The 12359-nt window shown below is 58.1% G+C and overlaps 1 protein-coding gene across 2 annotated transcripts in view; it reads right to left on the bottom strand.

Moving 5' to 3' along the window:
• Nucleotides 1-265: 265 nt before the first annotated feature.
• The window catches only part of SLC9A1 (solute carrier family 9 member A1), a 63421-nt gene continuing 51327 nt past the window's right edge, over nt 266-12359 (bottom strand). For both annotated transcript variants that reach the window (XM_003921266.4, XM_074380327.1), the window contains exons 3-12: nt 11972-12222; nt 10341-10558; nt 7785-7987; nt 4808-4897; nt 4250-4320; nt 3962-4135; nt 3612-3726; nt 3385-3486; nt 2930-3002; nt 266-2425 (exon numbers count right to left, since the gene is read on the bottom strand). In XM_003921266.4, the coding sequence (XP_003921315.1) occupies nt 2088-2425; nt 2930-3002; nt 3385-3486; nt 3612-3726; nt 3962-4135; nt 4250-4320; nt 4808-4897; nt 7785-7987; nt 10341-10558; nt 11972-12222 (1635 nt within the window). In that variant the 3' untranslated portion in view covers nt 266-2087. The remainder of the gene's footprint in view (nt 2426-2929; nt 3003-3384; nt 3487-3611; nt 3727-3961; nt 4136-4249; nt 4321-4807; nt 4898-7784; nt 7988-10340; nt 10559-11971; nt 12223-12359) is intronic.

Below are 12359 nucleotides of genomic sequence, written 5' to 3' on the forward strand. Positions count from 1 at the left end.
GTCCTCCTCGCCGCCCCTCCCTACCCTTATTCACCTCTTGCATAAACATGGGGCACTGGTTGGTGCCGCTCTCGCCCGCGGAGCAGGGCACGTCCTGCTTAGCTCGTCGCTGCAGCTCAGTGCCTGGCATGTGGGAACCACCACCCGAGCCACTGACAGTCATGAAGTGTTTCTGTGCCAGCCTCTGAACTAAGTACTTCAGGTCCCCAGGCCAATCTCCCTCCGGAAGACCCTTGTCCCCAGGAAGCAGCCCTGGACTCTATCAAAAACTCACATTGATTTATTAGAGTATGAAAAAGATTCAGTTTCTTCTGTACAGGCGGCAGAGTGGCAGCAGCTGCGGTGGCTTGGTACATGGTTGCCGACGTCACCCTTGCATGGTGACTCCTGCCCAAACAGCACTTGCATGGAGAAGAGGATGGACAGATGGGCCGAGGACCCATGGCCCAGTCCCCTGCAAAGAGGGACACTCTGACTATTGCACGATCCTGGGGGAGTGCCCTGGGGACAGGGGGAAGGAGTGTGTGTGAGCAAAGGCCTCTTGGGGGCCCAGGATTCTGCCCAGCCCACCAGCCCTGGGGGACAGGAGATCCTCAGGGGAGGCCTTCTCCACCCTCCCCCGCCCCTGCCTCCACAATGGGCTCCACAGCAGGCAGGGTGTGGTACACACGAGCGGAACTTTCCAGGGGCCAAACCCGGGGTGGGGGAAGTAAGAGCAGGCCAGCAGGACTGAAGGTCAGGCCCAAGAGCTAGGCAGGTGCCAAGAGGCCCAGCATCTGTGAGGTTGGAGAGACTCTGGATTAGGAGTGGGAGTCAAGGCCGGGCGCGGTGGCTCAAGCCTGTAATCCCAGCACTTTGGGAGGCCGAGGCGGGTGGATCACGAGGTCGAGAGATCGAGACCATCCTGGTCAACATGGTGAAACCCCGTCTCTACTAAAAATACAAAAAAACTAGCTGGGCGTGGTGGCGCGTGCCTGTAATCCCAGCTACTTAGGAGGCTGAGGCAGGAGAATTGCCTGAGCCCAGGAGGCGGAGGTTGCGGTGAGCCGAGACCGCGCCATTGCGCTCCAGCTTGGGTAACAAGAGCGAAACTCCGTCTCAAAAAAAAAAAAAAAAAAAAAAAATGGAGTGGGAGTCACTTCTGATGTCAGAGCCTTCAGGCCACAGTCAAGAGCCCAGCAGGCAGGGAAACGTGGGGGAGGGGGTTGGACAGACAAACGAGGAGGGGTCATTCCTGGAGTGTGAGGAGGGAGTTAAGAGGGCAGAGCACTGTTCAGCCAGGAGTTTTCAAAACGTTTTAAAAACAGGAGTGCCCTCTGTGCAAAAACAATCATATATACGGAAGTATGAACAAACGAAACCTAAAAAGCCAGCACATTCTGAAGCCACAGCCAGCCCTTCCCCAGCAGCATCCCCTGAGGGCCAGTGGTCCCCGTGGGAGCACAGTTCTGAAAGCTCTGAGTCACGTCACTGTCACCGTAGAAACCACCCCTGCTCCAGGCAGAGACACTCAGAGATGCCCTCAGCCCGCAGCTCTGAGTAAGGACAGGTCTAGGTGGTAGCCAGGGTGACAGAGCTGGCAGGAGGAGTGTGAGACCTTGGTGGGCCAGCAGTCCCTCTCTCAGCCAGATGCCTGGTACCCCTGGTGTGTCCCCTGATAAAGCAGGGCCTGCTTGAGGGAGGCCTCAGCTCCCTCCCTTCCTGGGCGGGACCACAGCTGAGCCAGAGACTCTTTGGTTGGAAACTAAGATTGGTCTGAATGAGGAGGGGGATGGCAGAGGGAGGAGCCTCGGAGGCCCTAGTCCAGGTCCTGGAAAAGGCTGGATCTAGGGAGGAGCAGGACTGGCCTCACCAGCCAGAGCAATTCTGCCACATGGATTGCGGAGGCAGTTCTGGTGCGGAGGAGGCTTCCCAGGAGGCGGGGGAGGGAGAAGCTGTGCTGGGGTGGGGGCTGTGGGCCCAGCTGCCATGCGGTACGGGGAGGGGCAGGGCCCATCCGGGTCAGGAAGGGCAAGGGGACCCCCCAGCAGCCCCTGCTCTGGTGGGAGAGTCTGTGAGGGGATGGGCGCTGCCTGCTGGCCCTGGTGCTACTGCCCCTTGGGGATGAACGGTTCTCCCTCCCCAGGCTCAGGGTGCGGGCCTGGGTCACTGAGGCAGCGCTGTATCCTCTGGGAGCTGGGGCTGTCACTGGGCCCGGGGGTGAAGACATCGTCGGTTCCTGGGGACGACGTCTCCTTGCTCCGCATCACAATGCCCCCATCGTCATCCTCGTCTTCCTCAGCCACCTTCGCAGGATCCCGGCTCAACCCCAAGACCTTGCCCTTCAGCTCTTCATTCACCAGGTCCACAGACTCGGGTGACTGTGGGGAGGCCGGGTCAATGGTGATGACAGGCAAGTCCTCCTTCGGCTCATAGGCCAATGGGTCTGGGGACCAAGAGCAAGGCACAGGCTGGGTTCAGCTCCGGAGCCGGGCCGGGCACGCGCCACTCAGCTGCGTCAGTACCTCCTGCGGGGCTCCTCACCAGTGCAGCTGGCCTGGTCCTGACTGGCCTCAGAAGCCAGCCCCTGGGACCCTCCAGCCCACAGCGTCTCTTCCTCAGACTGTGGCCCTCTCCTCTGCCAGAGGCTCCCAGAGGTGTCCCTCCATAGGCCAAACCTGAGGCTCCCCCGAGTCACAGGCTGCCCTGGGGCCCTGCCCTCACCTTCCCCACACGTTGGGATCCCCATGGGGCAGACACCCTGCCTTCCGGCCAGGCCCCCTGTCCCTCCCAGCTCCTTGCACCATCCTCACCCAAGGGTCTCTCTCCCTAGGGATGGCCCCTGACCTGGAAGCAGCTCACGGCTTGGGAGGGGCCCCTGGGGTCCCCTGGGGTCAGCAAGGCCTGCTCCAGGTGGTGGAGGCCTGTGCCCAACCTCAGGAGGCCTTACCTGAGCCGATGCGGGCCCGGGACATGGTGGGCGAGTCCAGCTTGTGCGCCGGCACTGTCAGGTAGTTGTTGATCTGACAGAGGATAAGTGGGTGAGCACAGGCGGCCGGGCAGAGGGAGCCCTCAGGACAGCACCCGGTCATGCACACCCCACCTTCCTCGGGTGCAGGCACTCACTCCCCCTCCCTCGTGCCTGTGCCTTAAACAGGCACCTACACTGCCCAGCCTTAAACCCACCCATTCCTGTCCCTGCCACCGCCCTAACCCAACCACGCCCCCCACCTCCATGCCAATCCCTTGCTTAGGACTCTTCATGGCTCTCCACGCCCTTACACTGCCAACAACCCCCTCGAAAGCCAAACCCTGTTTCTAGAATGGACGCCGTTCCTCGGAGGGCCGTGGCAGAATCTGGGTGAGTGGGAGGGATACAGATTCCCAGAGACAGGCAGCGGCTACCTTCTGCTCCAGCTGCCGGGCCTTCTGCCTCCGGAGCAGCATCTGGTTCCAGGCTTCTTCGTAGGGGTCTGCCACCAGCGTGTGTCTGTTGTAGGACCGCAGCTGTGGGTAGGACAGCGTCAGGGCAGGGCAGCCTGGAAGGCTCTGGTCATGGAGGGGCGTGGGCAGTGCGGAGGCCAGGCCAGCCCCAGGGCAGGGCAGGGCCAGGCTGGGAAGCAGGTCCTCACCCGCTGCCTGGTCTTCTGCAAGTTGTTCCTCAGGATTTTGCGGATCTCCTCCTCCTTGTCCTTGGACAGCGCGGGCAGGATGCGCTCGGAAGGCAGCGACTTGGGGTGGATGTTCCTGGGGCAACAGGGCAGAGGTTAGGTCCCCAAGACTCCTGGGACCCTGGAGCCTTCCAGGCTGGGGCAGAAGGTCACCCCGGTGATGACCCAGGTGGGCACCAAAGCCTCAGGTCCTTGGTGTGAGCCCACAGCTCTCTTCTCCACCCCAACAGGACAACAGAGGGCCCCGCCCCCAGCCGGGCTTGCCGGCTGGTGTGTGGGAGAGAAGCCCCCGGGGTGGCCCCCGCACTCACTGCATGGAGACGGTGGAGACGGCAGAGGGGATCTTGCCCATGCCCCCGCTCTCCACCAGCTCGATGGCCTGCTTCATCTCCATCTTGTGGTAGAAGGCAATGAGCTGGGGCTCCTTGGAGCGCTCGCCGGCTATCAGACACTTCTTCACGTATTTCTTATTAAACCGGTTGAGCCTGGTGGGAGGAGGAGGGAGACGGATGGAGCCAGCTCCCAGGAGTGGGGAGATGCCCAGGCCCGGGAGACCCTTGCCTGCCCCTCCCTGCCTGCCCACCAGGCCTGCCACCTACTTGTCCTTCCAGTGGTGGTGACCGTAGTGGCCACAGATGTCCTCGATGCCTGTCAGAAGGTGGTCCAGGAACTGAAAGGGGCCCAGGGCCAGGTCAAGCCTCGCTGTGGGGCGCCTTCCCTACCAAGACCTCTGACTAGCCCTGCTTCCTCCCGGAGCTACAGCCCTGCTGGGTCCAGCCCTGTGGTTCCATGAGCAGCCAGGAGGTGGCGCCCACACCCTACTCATCGAACCCAGTGGCCCCGACTCTGGGTATCTCGAACTCTCACCTCTGTACGGCTAAGCCCCCTTCTCTAATCCCACCTGGGACCCATGCCTGGCATCGGTTTCAAATGGAGGCAGAGATGGCATGATGCCCTCTCCTCAGGCTCCCAGCTGCTCATACCACACCTTCCTATGGCTAGACCCTGGTGGCCTCCTGAGCAGAGGAAGCCCCTGGGCACCAACACAGGGAGGAGGGGCTGATGGGCAGGAACATGGGCAGGGACATGAGGCACAGCTGCTCCCCAGCTCCCTGCTCCTTCTCCTGCAACCGAGGGCCCGGCCCGCACTCCAGTACCTGTGTGTGGATCTCCTCATTGATGGAGCGCTTCGTCTCTTGCTTTTTCTTTACAGCCAACAGGTCTACCAGGGGCCGAATGGTCATGCCCTGTTGGGGGCAGGCAGGTGTCAGGCACTCCAGTTCTGCTACCCAGGCAGGGAGGCCGCAGAGCCTCCCTCCCACACCCCAGGCCCCCAGGGCTAGGATGCCCTCTCTGCTTTGCCCTCTCCCAGGACCCAAGGGTGTGAGAACTCCACCTCCCAGCACTTATCTAAAGAACTCTGCCTTCCTGCCAGGCCCCCGTCTCTCCCAGCTCCTTGCAGGGTCCTCACCCATGCAAGGTGAGGTCCTTAAGGCCTGCCTCTTCCTGGAGACACGGTCAGAGGTTTGACCACCAAATGACCCCCGTGCTGGTCATCTGGCCTGGGCCAGGTGGCAGAGAGCCTGGATTCAGATGTGGACTGTACCACACACTTGCTCTGCAAGCCCAAGGTCAGGCCCCACATACAGGGAAAACCACCTCTGCACTGCCTCCCCGCAAGGACTGCCGGGAGGACCGAGTAATAGCAGCAGCAGCAGCTTCAACTGCACACCTCGTGTGATCAACGCATGTGCTTGTAAGTGTTCTAGTATCAGCTCTCCAGTACCCACAGCACTAAGTGGGAGGCCCTTCCTTGTCCCTATTCAACAGATGCAGAAACTGAGGCTCAGAGACGTTAAGCAGCTTTCTAAGATCCCACAGAAGCAGTATAGCCATGACTCAAACCCAGGCAGGCTGGCTCTGGAGGGAGGGCCCCTCCCCAATGCTGCCTTTAATGGGCTTGGAAAATCATCAGCACATGAGAAAATTTTTTTGAAGATGTAAGCAGGTTAAGATGACAAAAGTGGCAGCCTCCTCTCCTTTTTTTGAGATGGAGTCTCACTCTGTCACCTAGGCTGGAAGGCTGGAGTGCAGTGGCGTGACTGATCTCAGCTCACTGCAACTTCCACCTCCTGGGTTCAAGTGATTCTCCTGCCTCAGTCTCCCAGCTGGGATTACAGGTGTGTGCTACCACGCCCGGCTAATTTTTGTATTTTTTTTGTAGAGACAGGGTTTTACCATGTTGGTCAGGCTGGTCTCGAACTCCTGATCTCAGGTGATCCACCAGCCTTGGTCTCCCAAAATGCTAGGATTACAGGTGTGAGCCACCCCGCCCAGCCTCTCTTTTTCCTGAGACAGCATCTCACTCTGTCCCACGGGCTGGAGTACAGTGGCACAATCACAGCTCATAGTTGCCTCAACCGCTTGGGTCCAAGCTGTCCTCCCACTTCAGCTTCCCAAGTAGCTGGGACTACAGGTGTGCACTACCACACCTGGCTAAGTTTTTTTAACTCTTTGTAGAGACAAGGTCTTACTTGTAGCCTAGGCTGGTCTTGAACTCCTGGGCTCAAGGGATCCTCCTGACTCAAGCTTCCAAAGTACTGGGATTATAGGCATGAGCCACTGCACCAGGGCACCCTCTTCTTTTAAAGGACAGAAAATAAGCCCAGCCCCAAGTTTCCCCTATCTTTTTTTCTCAAGAGAAGGCAAAGACATATCCCATCTAGGGCTTTTTGAGGATTAGTGCCCAGAAAAGACAGAAAGAATGGTAAAGAAATAGAGGCTCAGGCCGGGCGTGGGCTTACGCCCATAATCCCAGCACATTGGAGTCTGAGGTGGGCAGATCGCCGGAGGTCAGGAATTCAAGACTGGCCTGGCTAACATGGTGAAACCCTATCTCTACTAAAAATACAAAAATTAGCCGGGTGTGGTGGCACATGCCTATAATCCCAGCTACTTGGGAGGCAGAAGAATCACTTGAACCCAGGAGGTAGAGGTTGCAGTGAGCCGAGATCATGCCATTGCACTCCAGCCTAGGTGACAGAGCAAGACTCTGGCTCAAAAAAAAAAAAGAAAGAAAGAAAGAAAGAAACGGAGGCTCAGATAAGAGTGTTTCTCATTTGTCCAAGGTCAGACAAAGTCAGTTAAGGTGAAGTAATCTGTACCATCACAGGCTGGGCTTCCTTGGGGACCTTAGGCAGGAGAGTGCTCTTAGCTAAGCCTGGGCTGTTGAAATGCACAGAAATCACTGACCAGCAAGCTGGATGGAAGGATTCTTGGGAATCACCTCGCCCAGTTTCCTCACTTTACAGATGGGAACTGAGACCCAGAGAAGGGAGGGTCTTTCTTAGGGTCAGAGAGACAACAACACACAACTAGGGCTGACCAGGCCTCCTGCTGCTGGCTCAGAGCCCTTTCCAGTTCCCCATGCTGTGATATTATTCCCATTTTACAGATGCAGAAACAGACCCTAAGATATGAAATCTCTTGCCTAAACCCCTACGATGAGTTTGTAGCAAAGAGAGATCTTGGGTCTGTACCCACTTCTCTCTCTCTTTTTATTTTTTTGAGATGGAATTTCACTCTTGTTGCCCAGGCCAGAGTGCAATGGCACGATCTCAGCTCACTGCAACCTCCACCTCCTGGGTTCAAGTGATTCTTCTGCCTCAGCCTCCCAAGTAGCTGGGATTACAGGCATGCATCACCACGCCCAGCTAATTTTGTATTTTCAGTAGAGACAGGCTTTCACCATGTTGGTCAGACTGGTCTCAAACTCCTGACCTCAGGCAATCCACCCGCCTCAGTCTCCCAAAGTGCTGGGATTATAGGCGTGAGCCACTGCGCCCAGCCAATACCCACTTCTCTTAATGCTCCATGGGTTCCAAATTACGTTGGGCAGCATTCTGGTTCCTTTACATTCTGATCAGTCACTCTGCAATGACTCATCACAATTATCACTTTACCATTGAGGAAACTGAGGCCCAGAAAAGGGGAGTGGCTTGCCCAAGATCACACGGCAAGTTAGTGGTAGAGCTGGGACTAGAATCACATTTGAAATCACACGCTTTCCTCTCTTTCCACGGGAACAGCATCAGGGTCCCCAAGGCAAGGGCCTGCTCTGCTCTGTCCCAGCACCTGCACAAAGACGGTAAAGAAGATGACGGTGATAATGGCAGTGAGGAACAGGTCACACATAGGGAAGTGCTTCTTGTCCAGGAGGTAGCCCAGAGAGAAGGCGATGGCCCCTCGCAGGCCCCCATAGGCGATGATGAACTGGTCCTTGGGGGTCAGCTTCACGATGCGGAACTTGTTGATAAACCAGGTCAGGCCCAGCACGCCTGTAGGGGAGGGCAGCGGGGGTAAGGGTCAGGTCCGGCTATGCCCAGCCCCTCCTGGCTTCTGCACCAGTGATTTCTCTGTGTATCCAGGAAGTCTCCACTACTAAGCCCACCCCGCTCACTCAATTCCTGGGTCCCTCAGCCCAGAGTGCCTTGAACTCCTCGATCCAAGAGCTGGCTGGATCCTGAAGGGGCTTGCCCAGCCTGGATGTGCTTTAGAGACATCAGAGAGCCTCCAGTGGCAGGAGGGTGGGGACAGGAAGAGGGGGAAAGATCAAACAAGATGGGTCACAAGTGATACTTATGTGATGGGTATGTGGGGGGGTCATTATCCTATTCGCTCTACTTTTCTAAGTACTTGAAATTTTCCATAATAAAGCATAAAAAATGTGGAGGGCTGGGCCCAACCTCCACCCACAGAACCAGAATCCCTGGAGGATGAGGCTCAGGAACAAAGTGGATTTCAAAAGTGCACCAAGTCAATGCGAGGTCTGGCCAGGCTCAGGGACACAGACCTAACTCAGAGAAGAAGTGAGAGATCCAGGCATGGGGCAGCTGAGGCCCTGGGGTGAGGTGTGTTGGGCACACGTGGGTGGAACCTGTGCACCTGGGGTCCGGTCCCCATGTGTGCCCCAGTCTACTGCACAGGTTTGGAGCACTGCATGCTCCTCTGCACGTGCTCACATCACCTGTGCTTGAGACTGTGCAGAAAGCACTCAGCTCAGAGTCACAGACCTGGGTTCTGTGGGCCTCAGGCTCCTCCTCAGGACAACCACAGGCTCAGAGTCAGAGGGTCTCAGGGCCCCCTCACTCTCACACAGCGTGACTGTCTGCAGAGACCACAGCCTGGCTGTGACACAGGCTGCTTTCTCCCTGCTCAAGGGCCCATCATGGAAAGGGGAAGCCCCTCCTGTCCAGCTGTGCTGGGAGCAGGCAGGAGCCAACCAGGGCGCTTCCATCACAAACTGCATCTCACACACACACACACACACACACACACACACATACTCAGCCCCTCTACATACACACACACACACGCAGCCCCTCCACACACACACCCAGCCCCTCCACACCCAGCCCCTCCACACACACATCCAGCCCCTCCACACACACACACAGCCCCTACACACACACATCCAGGCCCTCCACACACACACAGAGCCCCTCCACACACAGCCTCTCCACACACATACCCAGCCCCTACACACACACATCCAGCCCCTCCACACACACACATCCAGTCCCTACACACACACACACCCAGCCCCTACACATACACACACACACACACACAGAGCCCTTCCACACACACACCCAGCCCCTCCACACACACACACAGCCCCACCACACACACACCCAACCCCTCCACACACACACACACACACACACACACGGTCCCTCCACACACACACACCCAGCCCCACCACACACACACACAGTCCCTCCACACACACATCCAGCCCCTCACACACACACACACACACACACACACACCCAACCCCTCCACACACACATCCAGCCCCACCACGCGCACACACAGCCCCTCCACACACACACAGCCCCACCACACACACACAGCCCCCCCACACACACACCTAGCCCCTCCACACACACACACACACCCAGCCCCTCCACACATACACCCAGCCCCTCCACACACACACACACCCAGTTCCTCCACACACACACACCCAGCCCCTCCAGACACACCCAGTTCCCCCCACACCCAGCCCCTCCACACACACACCGAGCCCCACCACATACACACAGCCCTTCCACACACACACACAGCCCCTCCACACACACACACCCCGCTCCTCCACACACACCCCGCCCCACCACACACACACATCCCCAGCCCCTCTACACACACAGACACACACCCAGCCCCTCTACACACACAGACACACACCCAGCCCCTCCACACACACACACCCAGCTCCTCCACACACACACCCCCAGCCCCACCACACACACACAGCCCCTCCACACACACACATGCACACCCAGCCCCTCCAGACACACCCAGCCCTCCCACACCCAGCCCCTCCACACACACACCGAGCTCCTCCACACACTCAGCCCTGCCACAATATACTACACACAGCACACACACACTGCACCACAGCCTAAACCCCCCACAGCTCAGCTTCTCCACACAATGCAATATATACACACCATACACACAATACGCATACACATACCACAGCCCCGCCCCTCCACACAACATACTTACACACTATACCACAGGCACACACCACACAGCCTGGCCCCTCCACACACCACACCATAGCCCACTCACCCCCACACACCACACCCTGCCCCCCTACCCTGCCCCAGCCCTGGCCCTCACCCAGCACGCGGGCGATGAGGCAGAAGAGCAGGGTGCTGATGACGAAGGTCCAGTTCCAGTGGTGGGAGCCGGCCACGGTGGAGACACCGAGGAAGATGAAGATGAGGGTCTCGCTGACGCTGCTCCACATCTTCAGGAAGTACTTAATGGTGGTGTGAGACTTGTGGGAGATGTTGGCCTCCACATAGGGGCGCATCACCACTCCCGAGGCTATGAGCCTGGGGCAGGAAAGAGTGGGCTCAGGACTCTGCGTCGAGCTGCACCTGCCTGAGCCCCTCCCTGGCCGGGGGTGACGGGGCCATAACCAAGGTGCCCATGTTCCGAGCTCCCTTATGGGCCGGGGGCCTGCTGCCTGCTTTACACCCCGTTCCCACTCATCCTGGCATCAACCCTACAGACACAGGTGTATCCCTCCATTTTTAAACTGAGTGATCTTGGCTAGGCTGGGTGGCTCACACCTGTAGTCCCAGCACTTTGAGAGACCAAGAAAGGTGGATTACTTGAGGCCACGAGTTCGAGACCAGTACTGGCCAATGTGGCAAAACCCTGTCTCTTCTAAAAACACAAAACTTAGCCAGTTGTGGTGGTGGGCACCTGTAATCTCGGCTACCTGAGGAGCTGAGATGGGAGAATCTCTTCAACCCAGAAGGTGGAGGCTGCAGTGAGCTGAGATTGTGCTACTGCATTCCAGCCTGGGTGACAGTGGGACCATGTTTAAAAAAAAGAAAAAAAGATAAGGGGTCTGACTCTAAGAGAAAGAGTTACCTGCCCACTGTCATGCTGCCTCTGGGCAGCAAAGCCAAGACACAAACCACACTGGGTCCAGCTCCAGAGCCTGCACCTTTGCCCCGAGGGCACACGTTGCCTCTCCACCCAATAGGAGTCAATGGCACAGGCCCATGGTCTCTTGGAAGGGAAGTTTGTTCCCCTCAAGGGTGGCATCTGCCATTGCACACAGGGGTCTCTGCAGGGAGCTTTGTTCCCAGCAGCTGCTTGGAGCTTGGAGTCCTCCCAGCCCAGCACTCGCACCCGGGCTCTGCTCCTGGGAGCCAGGTGCCCTGAACCCCAGTTCTGCCTTGCCTCTGCACTGGAACCCCTTTGCCCCTCACTGCCTGTCCACATCCCATTCTCCCCATTTCCATGCCCAGTGGGGCCTCGGCACCACCAGGACTCAGGCCTGGTGAGACTCCTTGCTTCCACAGAGGCCTCCAGCCTCCAGCCTCCTTACTGGGGCTGCTGAGGGGACTCCCTTTGAGACAAGTGAAGTAGCAGGGCTGTGGCTTTCCTCAACTGGAGGCTTGGTGGCTTCTAAGGTTCTTCCCTCCTGTGCCCTGGGCTTGCCCTTATGTAGGTCACTTTTGCCTCATCTGCTCCTAGCCTGAAATGCCCTCTCCATATTCCTGGACCCCAGGGTGCCCAGCAGAAGTACCCCTCCTCTTTTAGGAAGCCACTGATGACCTTGGCCATTTAAATGGCTACCAAGCAGGCCTGGGGCCTGGAGCTCATGTCTCATCCCTGGAGCTCAACGCTGGGCCCTGGAAGCTCCATGACCCTACGAGCCTGGGGAAACCAAGCTGGCAGCCCCTGCCCACACCCCGCCAAGCCCACTGCCTGCTGTGTGCAGAACTCACGCCATGATGCCTGACAGATGGAAGAGCTCGGCTGACAAGTACGCCATGTAGCTGTAGAGGAAGACGAAGAGCGGCTCGATGACCCGGATGTGGGAGGTAAATCGGGAGGTGAAGGCTGCGATGACCCCGTAGACCACGCCCACAAACACCCCGCCCAGGGCCACCACGAAGAAGCTCAGGAAGCCGAGGAAGATGTCCACGATGCCCACGTGTTCGTAGTTGGCAAACTCCTCAAAGAGGTGATACAGGACCTGGGGAGGATGTGCAGACTGGTGGGTGGGAGGAGAGGGCCCTGGCCTCATGGCTCCCTGGGGTCTACCTAGAGCGATCCAGTCCCCTCTGTTAACCATGGTCACAAGTCACAAGAAGAGGCCACACGGTAGCAGAG

This window comes from Saimiri boliviensis, chromosome 11, assembly GCF_048565385.1.
Source record: "Saimiri boliviensis isolate mSaiBol1 chromosome 11, mSaiBol1.pri, whole genome shotgun sequence".
Lineage (NCBI taxonomy): Eukaryota > Metazoa > Chordata > Mammalia > Primates > Cebidae > Saimiri > Saimiri boliviensis.